We start from the raw sequence: 24,211 nt of genomic DNA, 5'->3' as shown, positions 1-24,211 counted from the left end.
CACTGTCAGTGCAGAAATGCACCTAATGCTTATGGAGTTCCAAGTGGATGAAAAGCACACAAGTCTCTAGCTTTTCTCTCCTAATACAAAGCTTACTAGCCTTCTCAAGCTATAGCAAACACATTCAGACAACCTGATAACCAGTGCTGGGTCAAGAGCCTGGAATTAGACACTTACAAGGATAACTTACAAAGAAACCATCTGCTGAAGTTGTTGACTCCCAGATCATTTTCTCCTGTGAGGAAACCAGCTGCTCCCTGCCAGGTGCTTTTCCCCCTCCATCTCCAGAGACTAAAGTTATTTAACAAGAAGGGAAGGAAAAGAGGAAGGGAAAGTAAAAAGGAAACAAACCACAAGGTATCACACTCCTGCTGAGGTACTGGCCAGATGTTTAGAGAACTCTGAGCAAACGAGGCTCCAAAGCCTTACTATTCCAACACATCAACCCCCCTGCTTCAGTCTCTCACAGTATCGGCCACCAAAACAAAGGCTGAAGAAATCGAAGCTCAGGTCCTGTGCAAAAACAGACACAAGATAAACCAGACCAGAAAAGGGATACATTACCATCCATGCATAACTCCCAGGATTATTTCTGCATCCTAAGTCTATATTTAGAATGAGTTCAGGCAACAGAGCACTTCTCAGGGAAGCATCTGAGTCCTTTAGTCTTTAAATAAACTTTCACAGAGTCTTTCGAATCTGAAACAGAACATTTCTCTCAGAAAAATAAAAATTAGATTTTAATGTAATACTTGTCTTTTTATATAAGACTGTATGCTGCTTTTTCTGTCTCTCCTCTCCCCAGTTCAAGTAATATTTATAGGTGCTTGTGCCCAGGAATGGAACTGGGCTATCAGACAATTCATGTTCACAGATATATCCAGACTACCTACAGAAGAGGCACTAAATGTATCAGTCCAAATGAATGATTAAAGAAAAAAATAGTTGTGCAGAAAGGAAATTTGTAACAATATTACGTTGGCTGGTTTATTTAAAGTAACATTTTCATACAAGTGCTATGACTGCGACTCAGCATTACCTAATGAAGTACAATTTTTATTTCTTACAAAGAATAATCTGTAAAAGTCAAATTAATTACATTTAGTTGGGCACTTTTCCTTATAAATAATTTCAAGTAACAGGTTTACTTTCATTGCATTACATTTGAAACTTAACCCCCTGCTTCACGATTGTGTTTTTAGGCCAAGGTTCTAAACGCAGTGCTAGCAGAACAAAGTCCCTGATTGACAAACATGATGACCAGATAAGCTGGCAGGGAAGTGGGAGGGAAAGGTGACAAAAAGCTGATATGTTATAGGAAATATCAATGATAAATTGGCAATTTAGAATCACCTATGCTGGAAAAGACCTCCAAGCTCATCTAGGCTCATCTAGTCCAAATTGTGTCCCATTGTTTCAGCAGTCTAATGGGTTTTACAAGCACAAGTCCAGATGTATATTTAAGGCTCATTCCTGCAACTGTCTGCACACAAGGGCCTAGAGACCTTTGCATAAACTACAGGACAAGAAGCTGAACAAATCCTATACTCATTTTCCTACTTCACAGTGCAGCTGTTGAGACAAATACCTCTTCTGAAGACATAACAAGGGTTCTCAATTTCTCTCATTTAAAGACATAACCCATACACATAAGGATATGAAAAAACAGTGCACAGACAGCAGTGTCTGTTACATTTTTTTATATAGTGCATTCAGGCAGTGGCATTTTCAGGCTTCTTACTCATGTATTTTCAAGTGGTGTGACGTTCACTTATGGCTCAAGTGGCTTTTCCATCATCTGCAACATGAGTCTTCCAACCATCAATAAACTGTTGAACAGAATATTTGTTAAAACAAAGGAAGAAAGCACGAAGAAACAAAAGAAAGGGATAGGGGAAAATTCTCAAACACCACCACCGAAGAAAACGTTATGATTCATTTAGATGGACTACAACACAAGATTTCATTTCTCACACAACTTACCAAGTAACATTAAAAAAAAACCTCATCACAGAACCACCAAGGTTGGAAAACACCTCCAAGATGATCCAGTCCAACTGTCCACCTACCACCCATATTTCCCCTAACCCATGTCCCTCAGTACAACATCTAAACACTTCTGGAACACAATATAATCAATGTGTAAGTTAAATAAAATGCTTATTCAAAACACAGACAAGAACAGAAGATGTGAGTACCTGGCACCAGCAACGACCCCAGGCATCGCTTTTCTGGAGTTATAAAATCTCATCCCCATGACAGCAGACAAGGTTCCAGATGCCACTGATAAAAGAGAAGCCCAGTCAGAACAGTTTCAGGGAAGTGGGTCTGAAGTGCCAGTGCAGCACTATAACCCTGTTACACACCTACCAGTGCCAACAGGCCCTATGTGTCTCTCCTCCCCTCAAAAGCAAATATTTTACTTATTTTTGTTAAGCAGCAGAGCAGCTGTAAGCTTTATGGCAGCTTTGGTAAGCCTGCTCCACTGTCCATTACAAATGAGTAGACCTAACCAGCTACTAACACTGCTTCATCACCCATAACCTCCACTCCTCTGTGCAAATCACTAACACTCCCTCAATTTCCATTTATTTGCAGAAGAAGGAGGATTATTTCCTTGAATACGGATAACCTAAAAACTGCTAGAAAGCTAGGGTGGTTGATAAAGATTACTATGCGGAAGTCAAATATTATTACATTTCCTATTTGATGCAGTTTGAGCAATCTAAAGCTCAGCTGGAGCCACAACAGCAAATCATAGGAGGCTGCAGAGAAACAGAATCATGAAATGATCAGAGAATGGTATGGGTTGAAAGGAACCTCTTGAGAGCATTCAGTTCCAACCCCCTGCTATAGACAGGGTCACCTCCCACTAGGCCAGGTTGCTCAACCTCTCATCCATCCTAGCCTTGAATGCTTTTGGGGAAGGAGAATTCACAACCTCTCTGGGCAACCTGTTCCAGTGTCTCACTCACACAAGAAAAAAAATTGTGATATCTAATCTAAGTCTACTCTCTTCCAGTTTAAAACTACTTCCCCTCATCCTTTCACTACCTCATAAAATAGAACAGATGAATAAGGAATTACACTAAGCCAGGACATTATGCTGCCTTCAAGAGGCCCACTATGCCTACGTCCAAAAATCAAGAAGTACAGAAGCAACCCATCTTTCTCTCACTATACTGTCTAAAAACTAGCGCAGGAGATGGGAGATGCATGGCCATTCCTAGTACACATCACACAGGAAGAGAGAGTGCACAAACCAGCTGTGCTTCACATTGAGCTGTGTGTGTTGCACCTCGTTTTCTACTCACCACACAGTTTGGTCCTCTGCAGTGTTTGCCAGGGATCCCATAAAGCCCTTCAGCACATTGCATGGCCAAGATCTGTTGTTTGTAAACAGCCTTAAATCCTTGTAATATCTAAATGCTAATAAAACTTTGATGCAGTTACAGAGCTCTAAGAGCTCAACCTAGTGCACAAAGATGTGACCAATTCCTCATGGGCACTGACCTGACCAGTTACTAAAGCCCTGCAGCAATGGAAGTTCCTTAAGCTTCACCTAATCTCTCCCAATGCCTCCCAACACCTTCCACTATCATTTCATCTTTTTTGCTTCCCTCAAAAGGTTTGCTGCAAGCTAAGCCCACAGCTTCTTGTCCCATCTATCGTAAGCAACAGAAGTGGGACAAGCAATAGAGAACAGTTCTTTCCCTCCTTTTGTAGATTTAAGATTTCTTTCCACAGCATACATTAAAACATTTTTAAGCTTAAAAATGCTCCTTTGCAGCTGTTTTACCACACGATTCCCCTGTGCCTGAATTAATTTAACACAGTACCTCACCTGGCAGTGGGGATATGTAGCTGCCACCCAGCATGGCTCCCAGAGACAGTACAGCAAGGAGCTAGAACTCTAGCACAAATGCTTCCCAGCTATGGGCAGGCAGCCCTGCCAATGCTCACAGCACTTGTACAAATAAAGGGACACAAGCTAGCTGGAACAGAATCACACAGAATGGCCAGGGTTGGAAGGGACCTCAAGGATCATGACTCTCCAATCCTCCTACCACATGCAGGGCCACCAACCTCCCCATTTAATACCAGACCATGCTGCACAGGACCCATCCAACCTGGCCTTGAACACCTCCAGGGACGGGGCATCCACAGCCTCTCTGGGCAGCTGTTCCAGCACCTCACCACTCTCTCTGTAAATAACTTCTCCCTGACATCCAACCTAATTCTTCCCTCCCTCAATTTAAAACCATTTCCCCTTGTCCTGCTGTTATCCACCCTTGCAAAGAGTTGACTCCCTCCTGTTTGTAGGCTCCCTTTAGGTACTGAAGGCTGCAATGAGGTCACCCCACAGCCTTCTTTTCTCCAGGCTGAACAAGCCCAGCTCCCTCAGCTTGCCCTGATAGCGGAGGTGCTCCTGCCGTCCGTGTCAACAGTCGGATGCCAAGCACTTACCAAGAGAAAGCCACACGTTCTTCGGCTCTTTGGACTGCTGGTAGGCACCCAGCCCTGCCAGGCCACCGAACAAAAGGCCGGCAGCGAGGGACGGGACGCTGCCTTCAAGAAAGCAAGCAACACAAATCACAACCTGCATTTGTTTCCCAATTAGTAAGACGCTTCGCAGCCCTCCGTCCCCGCGCAGGCGGGCAGCCCTTTCAAAGGGCAGAACCCCGCGCTCCGACCTTCCCTCCTCTCGCCCACCGCTAACAGCAGCCTACCTGCCCTGGCGTAGCCGATGATGCCCCCGGAGGCCACCAGCGCCGCGTACCCGAAGCCGACCCAGTCGTACTCCATGTGCGGTGCCTCTCCACCGCCCGCTGCAGCCTGGGGGCGGTTGGCCACGGCCAGCTCTGACCTTGGCGCGGCGCTTCCCGGCGTGAGGCGGGGCGGAGCGGCGCCTCAGGGAGTTCCGGCCGCGGGCGGGAAAGCTCAACGCCGCCGCCACCGGCCGTGCCCAGAAATCAGTCGCACAATGATAGCTAAAGGGTTTATTGGCAGAAAAGCGTAACATTCGTTTAAAAAAAAAAAAAAGGAAGCGACGCTGTAAATGGCGGCGAGTCAGGAAAAGAAAAGGACACGGAAGTTAGCGGTGGTTTAACGAAGCTGGGAGTAGATACTGTTCAGGAACCATTGCTTGAGCCAAGGTGCTCCACCGTGCTGCTAGCTGGGTCATTCAACGTGCTAAAATAACCCCAGGAATACAGCCTGTCATCACTGCAGGAAGAACCATTCAATTCTGCTTCGGAGACTGCATGCTGAAGGGCTAGGTAGGCTTAGGAATGAGTATCAGCTCAGCTATTTGACTGCCTCCCTCTGGTGGCTGCAATCGGGAAACAAAAACAGGGCTGTGAAGCTCAGTGTTACCTACACGTATTAATTAACCACTCAAAAGAAGTAAGCTTGGGAAGGAGGCTCAGTCCCTGTCAAAACATGACACAAAGTTACAGACTTACTGCCAAAGCTCAACTACTGATCTTTCAGTCCTGGCATCCCTTTTCACTGCCCTCCCCCTCCCTTTGTGTCCTTACATATGATGATCTGAGGACACTTGGCAGGCCAAAATCTGTGTGTCAGTCGGTTTCCAGCTCTATTAGTTGGCCAAGTGAAACAAATAAGTAAGACTTCACTTTTCATAAAGAGCTCTTGTGCCTGAAAGCCTATCAGATCTTTCTTTTGCATAGCAAAAGGTGCTATACTCCTACAAACCTTGAACCAACAGTTGTTTAAAGAACAGACTTTAGAACAGCAGTTCAGCACCTTTCTCCCATTCCCAGTACTTCCCTGGTGAGCTAAGTTTCTGTATCTTTGACCAAACGGCAGCTGCATGCATGGCTACCAATTGTGTTCCTCTTTTTAAGGTCTTGTTCACTGTGACTTGTTATCTTTCTGCTTACCAATGCACACTACTTGTCCTTAAGGTAATGAGAAGTCCCAAGGATGCCTGATTCTATATACATTTTTATAGAAACAGGCAGCAATGTCAGTGTAGCAAGAAAAAAGTTAGGGCTGGGTAACAGGCCATTAAAACTACAAAAGTGCAAACAGGGCAGCTGTAAAAAGAGCTGTGCCCTCTTGCTTCTTTTTGGAATCTCCCACATTTTGGTCTCCAAATGTGAAGTGAAAAGACAGATTTGCAGACAAAGTGAGACAAGCTGACCTGAGCTGCAACTATTGCACATCCTAAAGAAATCTGTTGGATGAATGTGTTCTTCCAGCAAAACAGAAATTAGATTTCTGGTGTAATTCTGACCACTTTTGTTGATGCGTCCTGGGTTTTCACTAGCTAGAAATACCAGTTTGGTTCCACCTGAACTTCACTCTGTGCCAAGGTTCTCTTTCGATGTCTCAGCTCCAGGCACTCCACAGTCAGCGGGTATGTTCTGAGCTCAAACTTATTTGCAAACATACAGGTGGAGTTTAAAAGCCACTCGAGGTCACCTGTTCCATATACACAAATGCCTCTGACGTAATGGCCTGCCAAATTAAAAAGAAACATAAAAGAAATGTCAGAACCTGGTTTTCTTTTTACAGGCATGCTTATGGATCCAAAACTTTCTTTGGATAAGTTTTATCTGCAAAGCCACTATAAATCTACACCACATCCTAAAAGGCTTACTAGACACACAGTGTAAGTATGAACAACAAAATGGCATGAAGGAAATTGCTTATGAGTAAATAATAAGCATAATTCCTGAGTAAGGAGATAGGCCAGAAGTTTTATTACTTAAGACTCTGAGACAAGGCTGAGACACAGCAAAGAGGGAAACTTCCTTCTGTCAGTGAAGAGGAATTGATCCTTTTACTTATGCAAGACTCTCCACTAAATAACGTGGGTTGATACTGGTGCAATGTCACTTATTTTGGTGTAGTCACAATAATGTGAAACCGCTGCAATTTAAGCTGACTGAAATCATCTTTTTTTTTTTCCTCCTCAACACAAACAATGAATTAAAAGTTTATGAAATACATATTCTATTTTCCTCTCACTTTTACATGCCAAAAGTAGTAGCATCATAGAAAATACAAATCAGTGACCAAAAAAATTGAGCGTGCCATAGAAATTATAACTCACTAATGTTATGTCATGAAGCAATATGAAACAGGAAAACCTCAATATTTAAACATTGTCAGCTTGCAGTTCCTGAGGTTCCCTACCCAGTGTGGCTCCAGCAGGCATCAGTGCCTACATCAGTGGTTCTGTGTCCCCATGCTGTGAGTTACAATTATACATGGGCTATTCCCCATCACCCACGAGATGATTCCCCTACACTTGGAAGAAAACAGTCAGCTAACTCTTGTAAGCATTAAGCGTTGCTACACACCCTCCTTTCTGATGTATTCTATCAAAGTTCCTGATGAAGAAGTAACTGTTCTAGATTTCTAACTGCTTTTTTTTTTTAACGTGACTACTGTTATTCACTACCTAAGGACAAAGCTTTCAACGTCTTATTTCTGATCAACTGCTGCTTAAGAACTGACTTGCATTATGTAGGGCTACAGGAAGAAGTCAAGTTTTTCACTAAATGAACAAGAAGAAGAACTGAGGAAGAATATATGCATTACCATGACAACCTCCATGGACGTCTTCCATATCAATCCACTTCACTGCTTTCAGGTCACCTTCCCACGACGCATTAGGCATGGACCCAGGGACACCTGCAGTTAGGTAACAGAAAATAACACTGTCACTCTTTTGAACATCTGTATGTTTGGTTTTACCTCTCCTCTCTAGGACTTTTCTCCATGGAACTGGGATAAAATGCAGTACCTTCAGCTCTAGGCTATAACAAAGAGATGGCTGCCATAGGATGAAGCACTGGCCTTTGAACACAAGAGATGGTTGGATAGTTCCAGCTAGGAAAACCTCTGCAGCTGATCTGCACTGCAATACTGAATTCAGGTCAGTAACGGAAGATCTCCAAAACACAAAACACTTCCCTAAGGAAAGCTGGAAAAGCACCAACTTCTCACTGTAACACAAACACTTGCCTATAATTTATTTGCCTGGTTATAAAAAAAGCTCAACATATTTTATTCTTTCCTGCCTAGCAAGTAATTACCATAGTATTGCACCTAAGTTATCAAATGGCAGAAGAGGCAACATGCTGGGAGCCTGAAGTACATCAGCAGGTACAAAAACATAGATGCTGCTTTTGCATTCTTCTAACGAGGCTGAAAACAGGCATGTAACACAATGGAAAGTGAAGCAATGACAGCAAGGTCACAGGCTGCAGTAAGGGAGAGTTTGTGCAAATGCAGCATAGAAATAAAGGAAAGAAACAACTTACTTTCGGAAGACCTCAGGTAGGCAAGGACCTCTAAACAAGATAACCTTGTTTCCATCAACCCTTAACATGAGATCTGGGAAGGCGTGGATCCTGGTTCCACCCCTTCCACTCAGTGCATTGCTTGCACCTGAGCTCCTCTGGGTTGGCCCTGCCTTCTCAGCAGGTGCTCAATCAGTGCTTCAAGCCCTGACTTAGCATTTCTGCTACAAGACGAAAAGAGTAACTTGCTCAAATGCAAAGAGTTTAGCGTAGGAGTACCTGCAAGTCAGGAGCTTTAACAAGTGCAGTAGAAGTAACAGCACTGACTGGTAGCACTGGTCAGGGAGGAGAGGATTTACATCACTCTGGCTGCTCCCCATGCACTGTGAGGCAGCTGCAAGCTGCAGCTGCAGCTCCCTCCCCTGGCAGTCTCTTGAGTAGCAGCAATATTATTTCATACATACTTATCATACATACATACATACATACATACATACATACCAAAAACACAGTAATTTTCCTCAGTTTACAGCAAGCCTTTTAAAGCTTGAACAAAACACCTTGATTTGGAATTGTAGGACCCGAGTCCATCAAATACAGTTTTAAGAAAAGTAAAGCAGGTATTTTAATCCCCACTTCTGACCTTTTTCTTCAGTAGCAATTAGCCCTCTTTCTGATTTTCATAGTGTCGTTTAAACTGTGTATTAATCTAGATGATTCATTTTGCTAGTGAGCTGCAATCCTAACAGAGGTGATCTGCTAGTAGCTCTGTAAACCACAAACTCAAATAGCAATGGGAGAACAAATAAGAAGCCACGTTCAGTGCTGAAATGGTAACTGAAATACTCATCACCCCAGTGATAATTCAGTCTTCTATGAAAAGGAAAGATGAAAGTACAGGAAGTTTCTGGTTCTTTTGTTTCCTTCCCCAGTGGCATTAAGCACAATATCTTCACAGTAACTGCAACCTAACAACTGTTTTGCCTGTGAGCTTGAAGAGAGCACAGTGAAGGGCAAAAGTGAACCCAAAGAAAGGCACTGTGTAATTGTCAAAGGTTTATTCACTCTTGTTGTTCTGTTTTTGAGAGATTTGATGGGAGAAAAGTTGAGCATCAGTTTTTGGTTTTTATTTCCTTTTTCTTTCTCTATTTTGGGTTTTTAAGGATAGTGTGTTCCTCATAAGGTAGGGATTTCTTCATAACTATGGATAGGTGCTTTCAAATATTACCACTTGATCCAACAGCAGAAACACTGCAGCAGTTTTCTATAAACAGAGATACCTGCCAGCAGAACATCACAATCTTGTTTCTCCTCTGCGTACTGGCCTATTATCAAATAAAATAACATGCCAAAGTGAGATTTTGTCCCGGGGAAATTTCAGAAGACGTTATTCTATGGCAGAAAGCATTCACGCAGAGACAACACTTGATAAAAGACAAAAAGAGGCAGTGATGGCAGGGGATATGCTCTTCAAACGGCCTGGGACATGCGTTGTCATTCCAAATTAGAAACCTGTTCACAAGAGCTGGCAGTAAGCGTGGTGTGATGATAAACTCTGGAAAATGCTGACGCTGTGGGAAGGAAGAAAGATGACTGACAAAACAGGAACAACCTCGGGACATCCACAAAAACAATGGGAGGCACTGCCTTCTAGGAATACAAAATTACTGACTTCACATTATTCACCAGCTCTCAAATTAAGTAAACTAGGCATTTTTGTAAGTTAATTAAAGAGTAAAGAATAACATAGCTCAGCACTTTAAAAAAAAATATGAGTTTACCGCATTTTCCTTTACATCTTTGTCAAATCCTTACCAATTGATTTCACATTCAGAAGTTGTTCTCAGGACCTTTTGATAAAACACTTTGTCTGAAGAGTTATGCTGGTGGTAAGCATTAATATAAATTCAGGTGTGAGCTCCTCACTCTACTTTTATTCAGCTCTCATCTCACACGGCTTGGATCACCCATGTATGTGACAGGAATCTGAAAGTATCTGCAGCAAAGTAAGTGAATTTCAAGTACGCACCAAGGGAAGAAATGAAAGTAAAAGTGTTGGAGGGGCTGACCCGTTTTTCCAGTCAGCTGTGGCTGAGTTCACAACACACCAGTGCAGTTCTGGTGGCTGCAAAACACCATTTGGGAAGCAAAGCCCAGTCCTCTCCCCTGAGCAGCATTTCACAGCACTGTGCTGAGCACACAGACACAGGTCTGGTGGTAGGAAAAACACACTCCAGTTCTGAACATTGACCACAACCACAGGGCACGACAAAATATGCTCCTCAACTAAGATTCCCCTTTCCTCTTTTTTTTTTCTTTTTGCCATTCAAATCCCAATGAGAGTTGATTTGCATGCGCTGGCTCAAAAAAGGAGCCCACTCCCTTTCCTTCTTGCACCAGCTACCAGCTATCATCAAGAAAGACATCCATATCTTACACAAAATGAGCCACTGCTTTTGCATTTCTGTAATCACACATAAACTCATATTCAGGTGGAAATGCAATAGGATAATAGGCTGCCTGATTTACTCTGAAATTTTAAGTCCTTTACCTGTAATTCCAGGATCTACCCAGTGTGTCAATTAAAGCCAAGCTGGTAGTCAGTCTTCAATAGCAAGAAGACTTTGTGCTTCTTCATTTGCAGCTCTCTTTATGGAACGAGATGAGTTCACCTTCTGCACCATCAACTGATCTAAGCTTTTCTCTTGCGCTTTGTAGGATGGCGCACAGAAAATCCTTCCGTACCCTCACCCAGCACATCAGGTTGACCAAGACACACTTCATAAATCCACTCAAAACAGTGAAACAGTGCACAAATCACCTTTGGTGATTCTGTAAAAGATTTTGAAAATGATAGTAACTTGTGCTGGACTCTGAGGCCAGATATTTATGTTTGGGAAACACTCCAGGCTTGGTGCAAGATATGCACACCCTCTCTTCCATGAACAAAGGTGTGCAGTTGGATCTGAAAATTCACAAATCCCTACAGTGGCTTTTGAAGCACAAATATATTACTTGCAAATACACGTGGGACTAAAGAGCCAATATGACAAAACAGAGTCATTCCTCAAAGCAGGGACTGTCCATTTCCACTCTTCAAGGACACCAGGAAGACCTTAATATAGACAGCTCAAACATCAATGAAGCTTGCTATAACCTAAGCCTATTTCAGGCCTGTGCCATTGGAGGACCAAGCTACTGCGGCTGAGCAGAAAAGCTATTATTTCACTGGACTCACCACGCTGCCCATTTATAGGTGCCATTCCCACCAAAAGACAGCGTGGCCAAGTGGAGAAATTCCCAGGAAGATAAATTTGGGATTGCTCAGTATATCATCCGTGGTTTGTCACTACTGTTGCTAACACAGGCTGTCACCCATCAGGGTGATCTTCTACATAAACCTGCAGGAGTGATGACAACCTAGTGGTGAACGTCACTGAGAAGTACTTCCATGGTGAAGAGAGCTGTGGTGGACCACCACAATCAGCTGACACTCTGCAATGGAAAGTTAGTGCCATCGGTCTATTTTAGTGAGATTAGTAACAAAACCATATGGATGCCTAGACAGGACCCCACAGCCTACCTGGGATCCTGTTGAGCGTCACCCAGAAGTGCTCATCGGGGCTGTAGGTGTCCTCAGACCACGACAGCAAGTCGATGGCACGCGGGTCCTGCAGCACAAACTCTACAAAGGGCCGCGTGACCGCAATGTACGCAGAACCAAAGTAGAGGGTCAGGTTGTGTGGTGGAGGAGCCTTATGCACCTGGGGGGTGACCAGCCCTGAGACGTTGCTCCCACCCCGTTCCAGGTGCATGAAGCGGGTGCGTGCAGTGACGTGTGCTGGTGGCAGCACTCCGGGAGTGATGTTCTTCCCCCTGTAGGCTTTCAGATGCTGGATGATCTCCCAGTTGGTCTTCAAGGGGAAGTCCTGCCCGCAGGCGTTGAGCAGGTAGCGCCAGGGCACGGCCGAGGCCAGCAGGTCCCTCATGCAGTGCAGGTCGGCCCGCAGGCGGGACACACCGCCGTAGACCACCCGCTCCGTGCGGGAGGCGATGAAGGCGTTGGGGAAGCAGCCCACCAGGCGCCGCACCGCTTGCTGCAAGGCGGCCGGCGCCTTGCCATCCACGTGGATGCAGTAGACGTTTTGGGGCATGTAGACTGCCCTGAAGAGCCGCTCGAAGGTCTCAAACTCCTTGTGCAGGGTGATGATGTAGGCCAGGGGGAAGGCCGCCTCCTCGGCTGACAGCACCCGGGTGATGTAGTGGCTGTGGGACACGTACTCGCTGCAGGAGGAGTCCCTGGCCGCAGGTCGCAGCCCCCCATCCTGCAGCGTGGGAGCCTGCCCGGCCAGCAGCGTGTCACACGCTCGCTCCAGCGCCGCACCCTCAGCAGAGCTACCAGCCCCTGCCCCGCTCCTTCCACGGCGCCTCAGCAGCGCGGCGGTACCCAGCAGTACCACAACCACCGTCAGACTCATCGCTAACCGACGACGCCGCATGGCCGCTCGGCACTGCATGGCCGTGACACGGGGAGCGCGGGGCCGGGGCCTGCGGGCTGGAACTGCTGCCAGGCGGCAGGCACTGAGCCCGAGGGGCCGGGCCGGTAATGCCCGTTAACAGCTCATTGACCCTGGAAGGGGTCTGTCCTTGTAGTGCCATCTAGGCTCTAGAACAGTAAATTTGGTAGGCAAGGGTGGGATTTAAAATAAACTCAAGATTGGGAAGCTTTAAAGCAGACCTCACAACTCGTTGAGAAGGAAATTAAACCCCGGGGAACAGAAGCATGTTGAAAGCTGCTTCATTCAAGGCAGCGGTCTGAATTAAGGCACCGCTGTTCAGGACACGCTCTTTTTTCCAGCATCCGTGGCTCTGGTGTCTTCCGGTGCCGCTGCCCAGGCAGGCAGCTGGCTGCAGGTTTTGTCTCTCAACATGTGCAACACAACTTTCATTGTGGTCAGATGAGCTTGCGTTTAGATGAAAACACTTCTTTAAAGTGCTGTAATTCTGCTTCTGCTTTCCAAGGAGCTGCCCATTGAACCCTGTTACACCAGTGTGTGATAGATACAAAGATACTGGGGAATCAGGCAAAGGAGTGCAAGTCCATTTATTAGCTGTGGCTTTTCAGAAAGCCTTGAAGTCATGTCTTTCCTTACTCTGTCATCACTATGTAGTATTTTAGTGCAAAGCAAAAGATTGGTTGTAAAGCAGTTTGGCTTCAGTAGGAGAAAATTTGCACTAAAGCAACACTTAAATTAACAGCTGAAGACTGCATCTAGACTTAACCATATTTTAATCCTATATTTTGTGATAAACTGTAATGCCTGAATGGAGGATACAGGACAAGAATATTTTTTCTGGAAATTCTGCCATAAGGCAGGTGTATTTGCTGCATTGCAACATCTTCCTTAAGCAGATCTGGCAAGAGACAAAGGTTTTGATTATGAGATTGCAACAGCTTTGTGGGCATAAGACTCAATAGCAGTTACAGGAAAATCTCTTTTTTTTTATACCTTATTTCTACAAGAAGTGTTTGCTCAAACAGGAAACCTTATTAAAGAATGAAAAATGCAAACAAAAGCACAAGTGTTAGTTATATGAGTAATGCTGCAGACATAGATACAAAATACTTCCTTCTAGAGAGCATCACTTATTCAACTAGCGTCACTGACTGGAATCATACAAAAAGCTTCTGCCTTTCTGTCTACATGTGTCTTTTGAAGGGTGGGCATTAACATAAAGAAAAGAAAAGAAACAATTCTGGGAGGCAAAACTCAACCACAGTGGCAAATTAGTATGATGCATGCACTGCTAAAAAGGTCATTGCAAGAGTCTCTCTAGAAACAATGGAGGAATCGAGAGTTACCAAAGTAGTAATGAGTGATTAAGTTACTGTAGTGAGAAGCTTGGTGTGTGATAAATTATATATAGAGATGGAAAAAAACAGCAAACAAACCACAACAACAAAGTAGGCCTATTTGTTGAAACTTCAGTTTATCTGCAGCAGTAATTCCAGAGTCACGTGAGAGCTGGTGGCTCTCAAGGAACATCTTGTTCACGTCCTTTGGTTGTGGGTATGAGACAAGAATAATACCAGAAAATGCTGGGTAGCAATGCTAACACATTAATGAACCACATCAACCAGTTCTTTGTTTTTAAATTTTTTATGTGACTTTGCTTGCACAAAGAGAACTCCCATCTGCCTTGGTTGTACCCTTAGCTTGACTCACAGCATTACCTGCCACATGTCTGCCATTACCTGAGGTATACTGTATGCCAACTGTCCTTATTTTTCTGTCTGCTATTCAGCTCCTAACTGAAATATTGCCATCAGGATGGTGCAGATGTACTTTTGAAATCTGAGAGTGATTTAAAACACTACTTGCTAATAAAAGTATCCATCCTTTTCATTACATCCCAATCATTGACATATGAGCAAAAATGACGTAGGGAGCCTTTCTTTTTTTCTTTCCTCTCTCTGGGACACATACTCACAGCTGTAAGCTTCTTGCACAAATGAGGAATAAAAGCGATTCTGGCCTAGCATTTTCCCTGCATACCCCCAGACTTCCCTTACTACAGGTGACCATTCACCAATTCTGTGGAGGGATGTACATGACCAAGGGAGGTCCCAGCCTTGGGTATTCCAGGTCAGATGTTAGTCTGCCTCTTTCAGGCAAAGATCTAGAAGTAAAAGCTTTCACATCAGGCACTTCTATTTCAAGAGTGACAGATCTTTAAATTCATTCATTTTGTGTATATGTTTTCTCATGTAAAGCTGAAGAGAAGTGAAAGAGCAGAGGAAATTTCCTCTTTTGGGGTCAATGAACATTTAGATCTCACCCTTAGTAAAGAAACGGCACATTAAGATGCTATCATTAAGATATTTTAGGAATCTCTTGGACCTCCATGTATTAGCAGTGTGGCATTCCCAATTGCACCTGGGAAGTTGAAGTTACCCATAAACTTAAGGGTGGTTGACCTAGAGCTATATCCTAGTTCCTTAATGAAGAGTTCATCAGTGTCATCATCCTGGCTGGGTAGCCTATAGCAGGGGAAAAGCGATATCCACTTTATTTGCTCAGAGGCTCCCAACCATGCAATTGTCAGCTATGAGCTCAGTAAAGCCCAGCCCCTCCTTCACAGTCATTCCCAGCATCACCTGCCCTGCCTGTCCCTACAGAAGGGCTCAGTGTTGTCCATCATGACATACCAGTTACAGGGCTCTGCCCACCAGCTTTGCTTATGCCAGTGGTATCATTGCTCGTGGACTGAAACAAGGCTTTGATTCCTCTTGTTTGTTCCTCATTGGTATAAAAACATCTCAAATTTTCTTCCTTGTACCCAGCACTTCAAGAGCAGACTGAAGGATCTCACTGGCATGCAGTTCCTCAAATTTTGAAATGCCATCCCATAGCTTATCACAGCCAAGTCTGATTTCATCCCTTTCCCCCTTCAAATCTAGTTCTGTCAATCTAGCTCTGTCAATCGGCCCAGTTAATTCTTGTGCAGAAATCCTATTCCCCCTCTAAGAAAGATGCATCCCATCAGCTGCCAGCAGCCCCGATATTGTGTAGATCATCTCATGATAGAGAAACCCAAAATTGTGCCAATGATAGATCCATGTGTGGATCAGCTGGCTCTGCCTGTTCCTCTCAGTACTGTTCCCGGCAACTGGAAGGATGATTCTATGATTCTATTCAGCGATGTATACTTAATTAAAGTCAGTCTGAAGTGCGTGTGTATGTTGTGTGTACACCCATTACTGTGGGCATGTATCCTCAGGAAACTAAACAGAAGGTGTGCTCACCTGGGATCCTGTTGAGCGTCACCCAGAAGTGCTCATCGGGGCTGTAGGTGTCCTCAGACCACGCCAGCAAGTCGATGGCACGCGGGTCCTGCAGCACAAACTCTACAAAGGGCCGGGTGACCGCAATGTACGCAGAACCAAAGTAGAGGGTCAGGTTGTGTGGTGGAGGAGCCTTGTGCACAAACGTCGGCAGCATGAAGGAAAAGAAAGAATATAATTGCTCCCGGTGCACATACTTGGTGCGTGCAGTGACGTGTGCTGGTGGCAGCACTCCGGGAGTGATGTTCTTCCCCCTGTAGGCTTTCAGATGCTGGATGATCTCCCAGTTGGTCTTCAAGGGGAAGTCCTGCCCGCAGGCGTTGAGCAGGTAGCGCCAGGGCACGGCCGAGGCCAGCAGGTCCCTCATGCAGTGCAGGTCGGCCCGCAGGCGGGACACACCGCCGTAGACCACCCGCTCCGTGCGGGAGGCGAGGAAGGCGTTGGGGAAGCAGCCCACCAGGCGCCGCACCGCTTGCTGCAAGGCGGCCGGCGCCTTGCCATCCACGTGGATGCAGTAGACGTTTTGGGGCATGTAGACTGCCCTGAAGAGCCGCTCGAAGGTCTCAAACTCCTTGTGCAGGGTGATGATGTAGGCCAGGGGGAAGGCCGCCTCCTCGGCTGACAGCACCCGGGTGATGTAGTGATTCTGTGCGATGTACTCAGTGCAATTGAATATTCTGAAGGATGTTTTTAGAGCATTTTCCTTCAGAAAGGACACCTTATCTTTAGTAAGTGCTTTACAGTCTTCTGCTAAAGCTGAACTCACTGAGAACTTGAGCCTCCTGAGAGATTTTTGTGCATGTATAGTAATAGCATAGAAAACAAATGGAAGGGAAACACTGAGAATCAGGACGACAAAGAAGTAATATCTGAGTACACTCATTGCTGCTTGAAAAAGAAGTCACATGTGAAACCCTATAAGAAGGTCAGATCAGACACCCCAAAGAGTTAATTTCATTTTCTGTTCTTGGTTCATGCTGGAGAATGCATCCATCAGGTCAGTGCACAGTATCCAGCTGATGTCTTGATTTTAATATAGATCTGTAGTCATCATTGATGTGGGAGCACCACGAGTAGAGAACGTGTTGTTGACAGAAGTTCCTCCACAGCACCCTAAAGATTAAACAGACATATCACATAATTACTGACTTAAATAATTACCATGTGCTTTGTTACCTCTGAATACAATTTGTGGCTCCTTCTTCCCTCTCCTTTAAAGAATTAGCCAGCCATGAAACACCTATGTATGCAATATAACAGAAAAAAAAAAACTCAGATTTACCTTTTCTATAACTGATTTCTTTTTCGCTTATAGGAACTTTTTTCTGTCCTATTCAAGTTTCATCAATCATTGCTGCTCAAGAATTATGAAAGGTTTGTGCAGCACACCATGTAAGGCTATCAACACTCGTTTGCATGAAGCCTAAGAATCTTTTTGCCTCTGTCTAGAATTACATCAGAACAATATTGAAGCAATATTTTTATTCATTTTACGTTTGAAAGCTGCAAAATTTTTTCTGTCGTGTATTAGTTGTGTTGAGCTCCTGGCTTACACACATTACAAAGAACCAGGCTTGGTTCCTACTACTGAAACTATTTAAGCTAACCTTTGTTTTCCTAACAAGACATTCTTGTTTCTGAGAGCCATGCATGCATCAGGTACATTGCCATACTCATGCAGTCAGAGATTGTGGCATGACTCTGCCTGAGGTGAAATGACTGGTAACACTCCCTTCCAACTGAGAGTCTGCTAATGTTGGATCTCCTGACATAAAACAGCACTTCTTGGGGATTTAAGCTTTTTCCAACATCATGTTGTTTTGATCCAACATCAGATAACACTGCAACAATGTTAGATTATCTGAGATTGCACCAATAAATGCTTTGATTAGGCAATCCAATGTGCTACAATGCAAAGGTGGAAATACCATCCAACTTGTGTAGACAGTCTATCTCAGGCACTGGCAGATTCTTCTTGGTGCCCTCTGGGGCTGTTTCTTCCCATCCTGATCCCAAACACTCAGTTCAAAGCTACTGAGGACTGCAGTGGCTTCAGCCCCATCAGGTACAGCGATAAGCTGTAACAGAAGATACTTGTGCCCAGAATGTCCCTCAGAAGGTTCACCAATGCAGAACACTGGACAGAACTGGAAGTTAAGCTTGCTCATATATTGTAGTTTCTTCAAGAGCAACTTCTCTCTGGGGAGTCAAGAATGAGTAGGAGCAGTCATGGTCATGCTGAGCTTCTTCCATTGTAGACTTCTTCACCAACACTTGGCTCTGATGGAGACAGAGGTCTGGAATGGAGGTGTGCAAAAGTCCCAGGCAATAATGAAGAACTGCCAGACACTGCCAAGAAGTCAACTGGAAAATGCCATCACAGCCCAACAGTAGACCTTGTTAAGGGAGGATTCAGAGAAGTGAATACTTAGCTGACATCATTATCCAACTCTAGCAAAGAAATACACAGCAAATATCACCGTGAAGGAAAATTCACACATGATTAGTGAATGCTGTCCCAGGGTGCACAGACCTGCCCAGACCTCAAAACACTGCTACCTCCTAATAATTTGTTATAGGAGTAAACACAGACAAACACCTCAGTAGCACAAACGGGGAGAAGGTGTGTCAGTTGCTCTGCAGGAGTCAAGATTTCCTTGGGGATATCTCAGTTTACGGCAGAGAGCTCAGGCAACTTTTCCAAAGTATCAAAGGTTGAGATCCTCCAGAGTGTTTGGGTTTTGTTGAAACTCAGCCCAGGTGCTTCTAAAAGAGGAAGACTTGAGAACTATGTATAGTTATGTATACATGTATATGCATGTATCTGAAAATCTGAAAACATGTATGCAAATAATTGCCGTGGAAATCCAAGCTATCGAAAGTATTTGTTTTGTCTTGTTTTTGCTTTGTTTGTTTCATTTTTGCTTCTAACTAGTTGTACCTTGTGATGATTCCTCTGAAATAATAGCCATACCTTGGGTTACAGGCAGAAATCACACACATGTTCGTGCACACAGAGAGGAAGGGAACAAAGAAGTAGAGCACTCAAGCCACATGAGCAACTGCAATGGAAAAAAACCATGATATCTATGTTTTCTCACGGCGTGGGTTGTATTCGACCTTGGCATATTTTGAATGCAAAAACAGTGCTTACAGAAGAGATCAACTATACTATGCATTTCAAGAGGCTATGTAGGAGGAGTGCTGGTAGAACTAAATCTGCTGCTGAATTAGATCTGCAGCGCAGCTTCTTTTTATTGTTCCCTGGACCTTCATTGTGGCAATTCTCATTGCAGCATTAAAGAAGATTTTAGTACAGTTCACACAGTGGAAACACACTCAGCAGTAAGATTAGCTATTGAAATGACTTCCCTGGGGATGAATGGGAACAGACCTTTCCAGTCACCAAGGGTTTTTACCCTAGGAATATAGTTAGCATTTAGTAAAATGCTTCTGGCTTAATCAATATAGGTAATTGGTTTCAGCTAATTTGCTAGCAAATTAAAAAGCAAGGTGCATGGGCTTTGCACATCATGGTTGCAAATTCCTATTTGGCCCTGGTTAGTAGTGACAAACATTACATATTCTACATCTGTTTGGGGTTATCTGGCATTTTCTCTTACGTTGTTAGGACAGAAATATCTGTATCACGACATTCATTTTCACATCCCTCATACACAAAGCTGGCAGACTGAAGCAGCACCAGTTAAAAATCTAGAGAGGCTACTGCAAGCAAGCAATTTCTCCTCACTGTTTTGGTTTTTTGGGGGTTTTTTTTTTTTTTGGTTCAGATCCTCTGAACCTCTGCGCATAAAGGCACTCCCCATCCTTTGCTCCTCGCATCAGAATGAAACTCCCTCAGTCTTGTGCTGCTCCTAAGTGCCATGCAATGTGCACAGTCTCCACAAAGCTCTTGAAACAGCTCTGCCTGGCAGTGTACTCCTCTATCCTGTGCCTTATATGCCCTGCCTGAGCTAGAAGGTGTGTATCCACAGTGTAACACAGGAAAGGAGAAAGCAGAGTCAGGCAGAGGAACAGTTGGAGTTTCTTTCTATCTGCCCTCTCCTGCCCTCCCTTCTCTGCTGTTCAGAGCATTCCCACACCTGCCAGCCAGCAATAAAGTGGCTGTTCAAAAGGAAGAAAGCACAAACCTACCTGAAAAGGAGCTCCGAGGCAGGCACAGGGCTGACACCGGACAGTCACATCGCGGCAGTGCTTGCAGCGAGTGGGAGGAGAGACGAAGTGACACATCGAGGGAAATGCTAGCTCAGCTCACATGGTTCACCACAACTATCAAGTAATCTAATCACATGCAGCACATGAGCACATCTGTCTGCACAAACACCAAAGGCCAGACAGCGCACGGTCGCATCTGATATCATCTTGCAGTGCTCCCAGGCTTCAAACACAGAGCCTCTGACGTTGCAGGAACTTCATTTTTGGCCTGAATTTGCAGCAGGCTTTTCAATACAAAGAAAGCAGAAGCATGTCAGGTTCTCTGGTCTCCAGCAGAGCACACAATTCTCAACTTAAACACATGACTGCTCCAACGCAGAGTGCTTTTCTGCTCCCTTTTCCAATTAATTTCCAGCAGGGACCTGTACTTACCTGTGTGAAAAACCACCCCTCACCAGCTGCTCAGGAGCAGCAGCGCTGCATCCTCCTCACTGTTCATCTATCCTCTTGTGCAGGAAAAGTGAGTTGTAATTAAGTATGTTCCAATAGAGGACAGGCTAACTGTGATGGAGAAATTGGTGTTCTTTTGTTAAATACAACTGCATTTTATAGATTATACTGGTAGAGACAAGGCATGGAGATAAGGCTGTTTCGTAATGCAGATTGATGTGCATAACAGCAGAGCACAAATGTACTCATGCTGCTATTATTTGCACTAGAGGAGTGCCCAAAGATGGCTCACAATGGATTTCGCAAACATTTGGATGTTTACTAACTTAACGAATATGAACCTTTGGGAGCATCAAGTCTGGCCACTGGGGCTTTCAGATTTTGTCTTCTACTGAGCACTACCACTTACGGATGTGATCCAAAGCCAGTCACAGGCCTGGCTTACTGGAGAAAAATTAATTCCAAGATGCATAGTGTTAAGCCTCAGCTGTCTGCACAAACTGGGAGTCTGTCCTCAGCTATAGGTGCCCCAGCAGTCACAGGAAGAACACAACTCCACCTCCAGGCTGTGAGCAAGCTGATCTGCAAAGCACAGCTGCCCACAGCCTGCTGCCTGCATTGCTCACAGTTCTGGCTCTGCGACTTGTTGCTGGGTGCAAAACAAGCAGAAAGCCCGTGAAGATCTGGAAAATATCTGTCAGGAATGACTGAAATAATATGTACTTATCTAGTGGGGAAAAAAAAAATCAGAAAAACCAGAAAGTCTTTGAACATTGTGTTTGTATATATATATATAATTTGTATATATATAAAAATTTGGAGCAAAGCCTGATGCAAATATGAAAGGGAGTAGCTGATTCTGACAGGCTGAGAGAGCTTGGGCTGTTCAGCCTGGAGAAGAGAAGGCTCCAGGGAGACTTGAAAGTGCCTTTTCAATATCTGAAGTGGAGCTGTAAGGAAGAAGGGGACAGACTCTTCAGTAGAGTCTGTTGTGATAGGACAAAGGGAAATGGTTTCAAACTAAAAGAGAGGAGATTTAAGCTGGATATAAGGAAGAAGTATTTTACCATAAGGGTGGTGAGGCACTGGCACAGGTTGTCCAGAGAGGCGGTGGATGCCCCGTCCCTGGAGACACTCAAGGTGAGGCTGGATGGAGCTCTGAGCAACCCGATCTAAGTGTCCCTGTTCATGGCAGGGGAGCTGAACTAGATGGCCTTTAAGGGTCCCTTCCAACTCAAGTGATTTTATGATTCTCCGCATTCTCTGTGGATAGAAGAACTAATCAGCATAGATAGCATCAGTGGAGGTGAAGATCAGACATTAGAGAAGCTTTGTAGTGCTAAGCAGGTGACTGTAGATTAGATGGTCTGAAGAGGCTGGAATTTTCTTTTGATGGTTTTGAGGAGCAGGTTGGGCACAGCTTTTTCAGCTGCTTTACAGGTCATACTGGTCCAGACCTGGTGATTTTCTAGCTCCTTTCCTTCTCTATTGCCTCTGATTGTTTCTATTACTGTATCACCTTGCTTGGCTTTAGCTGGCCTGGGGATCCTGTCACACCCAGGAATTGTAAGAAAACACTAACAAAAAACTCTGTCATCATTTAGAAATAGGCTTGTCATCTCTTCTAGTTACCATTACACTGCAACTTTGGTAAGCTCAAAATAGTCCAGGAGCACTCAGGAAGGAAAAAGTGCTCGTGCAATAATTTTGTTATTGACCCTAAATAGGAAGGAAAAGCACTTAAATTATAAATCTGTGGCAGCTGACTTTTTTAGCATGTGTTCCACCTCTCATATCTTTTCACACAAAACAGTTTGATGCCTGTTTCATCTTTTTACTCCTCCAGTGACTTACCTTTCAGATGTTCCTGGTAGGCACCTGTTGCCCTTTGAGAGTCTTTCTTACCAGGTCAGACCCATTATTAAGGCTTGAAAAAGAACTTTAAACTTGATGAAATTCCTGCACAAGCCATACTTATGAGTCTCTGTTTCAGAAGCTGCAAGTTTTCTGTAGCTAAAGGATAAGCTTTGAGGGGCGGATTTTGGGGGAGTTTCTTGGGTTTCTCTGTAGTTCAGATATTTCCACTCCATTTCTGCACAGGAGACAGCCATGGCTGCTAGAGCCTGCCAGCTTCTTGGTGAGTCACGATGAGCCACCCGCAAATGGCAAACGTTTCTGTGGCCACTGACAAAGGCTGGCTGTCAAACTGTGGAGGAAGTTGGCCTGTATGACACAGCTGCAGTTTTCTTCCCAGAAGTGAAAACAGCTCCTTTTGTTGCACCTAAGTATCACTTTCTTAAGGCTTGTCTTGGGTTTATAAGCTTCCCTTGCCTCATTTTCCCTTCAGAGGCTTTACTGTATGTCAAGGTCTCCTCTTTATATAACCAAGAGTCTGGGTAAAGCAAACTGTGCTGGTGGTCTGCTGGTAATCTCACACTGTAAGCCCCAAACTTGTGCTTCTGACCTGAAGACAGTCTTCCTTTTTTCCCCCGCTGCCTTTGCCATTCACACCAACTAACCAGTATCACCCTCTTCAGAACCAGTCTACTTCAGGCTCTATATCACATCCATTCCTATGCCTTTTTCCCAATTCTCTGCTAGTTCTGCTGTCTTACACCCAAAACAGCACTGAGCTACAGCCACAAGCTCCCAGATGCTTCTCATTCCCAAGCACCTTTCTGTTTGCCCTTGCTTTGGGTGGAGGCTAGTGCTCATTTTGTCTCTTGTTCTGCAGCTTACACAATCATTTTATGGCCTTCTTATGGGAAGGGCAGTGACCACAATTGCCAGGCCCCATGAGGTCCAAAGCAGCCCCTGATGGTATTTCTGAAGCTGAGACAATCTGGTCTCCCTGTATTGGGTCACTAGAGGTTATCAGACAGTTAGAAGAGTACTGGAAACCTCCTCTTTTGCACAACATCACATTCCTTAGCTTCTTAAAAATCCCTTCCAACCCAAACCATGCTATGATTTTATGATTCTCAGCTTCTGCAGCCAGACTCCCCTTGTCTGGTCCCTTCCAGCAAAACTGCCTTTCTCAGACCAGGATTTTCTTGTTGGGTTTGCCACTTACCACACACACCTGGCAGCTGGAACCCCGACATGGGTTTTCAAAGTCTTGTAATGAGTTAATGGCAATTTCTCGGATCTTTTTGGAGCTTGCCTGGATCCCATTTAACATGTAGCTCCACTTTGCTGTCTCACAACTCTCCTAGCATCTTTCTCCTGTTCTACTTTGGCACAAATCCTCTTACTTACAGCGTCCTGCCTGTTGCTCACATTCCTAATGCTCCTTGGCTTGAACCCTTAGCTTATGTTTGGGATAGTTTTTCCTATACTCCTTCTTATTTGCAAAGAATGTGTGCAAAAGCCTGTTTTCCCCAAGCCTACAGGAAGCAGCAGCAGCAGCAGAGCATACTCCTAACAAAATGAATGGTAGTGGCTTCAAGCTGTGCCAGGG

General features: G+C 44.6%; 2 protein-coding genes across 2 annotated transcripts; both read right to left on the bottom strand.

The window, feature by feature from the left end:
• Positions 1–1,706: 1,706 nt before the first annotated feature.
• LOC306944607 (transmembrane protein 14C-like) lies at positions 1,707–4,841 on the bottom strand. Its single transcript, XM_079533187.1, has 4 exons — positions 4,731–4,841; positions 4,468–4,569; positions 2,199–2,283; positions 1,707–1,829 (listed from the first exon to the last, which is right to left on the bottom strand). The coding sequence occupies exons 1-4, from the start codon at positions 4,804–4,806 to the stop codon at positions 1,772–1,774; spliced, it is 321 nt and encodes a 106-aa protein (XP_079389313.1). The 5' UTR covers positions 4,807–4,841; the 3' UTR covers positions 1,707–1,771.
• A 1,454-nt stretch (positions 4,842–6,295) lies between these two features.
• Positions 6,296–17,008, bottom strand: GCNT2 (glucosaminyl (N-acetyl) transferase 2 (I blood group); the record flags this gene model as incomplete). The annotated part of the gene is made up of 4 exons (XM_079533025.1): positions 6,296–6,486; positions 7,576–7,668; positions 11,863–12,529; positions 16,754–17,008. The coding sequence occupies 4 exons, from the start codon at positions 17,006–17,008 to the stop codon at positions 6,296–6,298; spliced, it is 1,206 nt and encodes a 401-aa protein (XP_079389151.1).
• Between the last annotated feature and the right edge of the window lie 7,203 nt (positions 17,009–24,211).

The sequence above is a fragment of the Tetrao urogallus genome (genome assembly GCF_951394365.1).
Source record: "Tetrao urogallus genome assembly, chromosome: 3".
In the NCBI taxonomy this organism is placed as follows: domain Eukaryota; kingdom Metazoa; phylum Chordata; class Aves; order Galliformes; family Phasianidae; genus Tetrao; species Tetrao urogallus.
The sequence above is the reverse complement of the archived record's forward strand: the minus strand, read 5'-3'. Positions and strand labels throughout refer to the sequence as shown.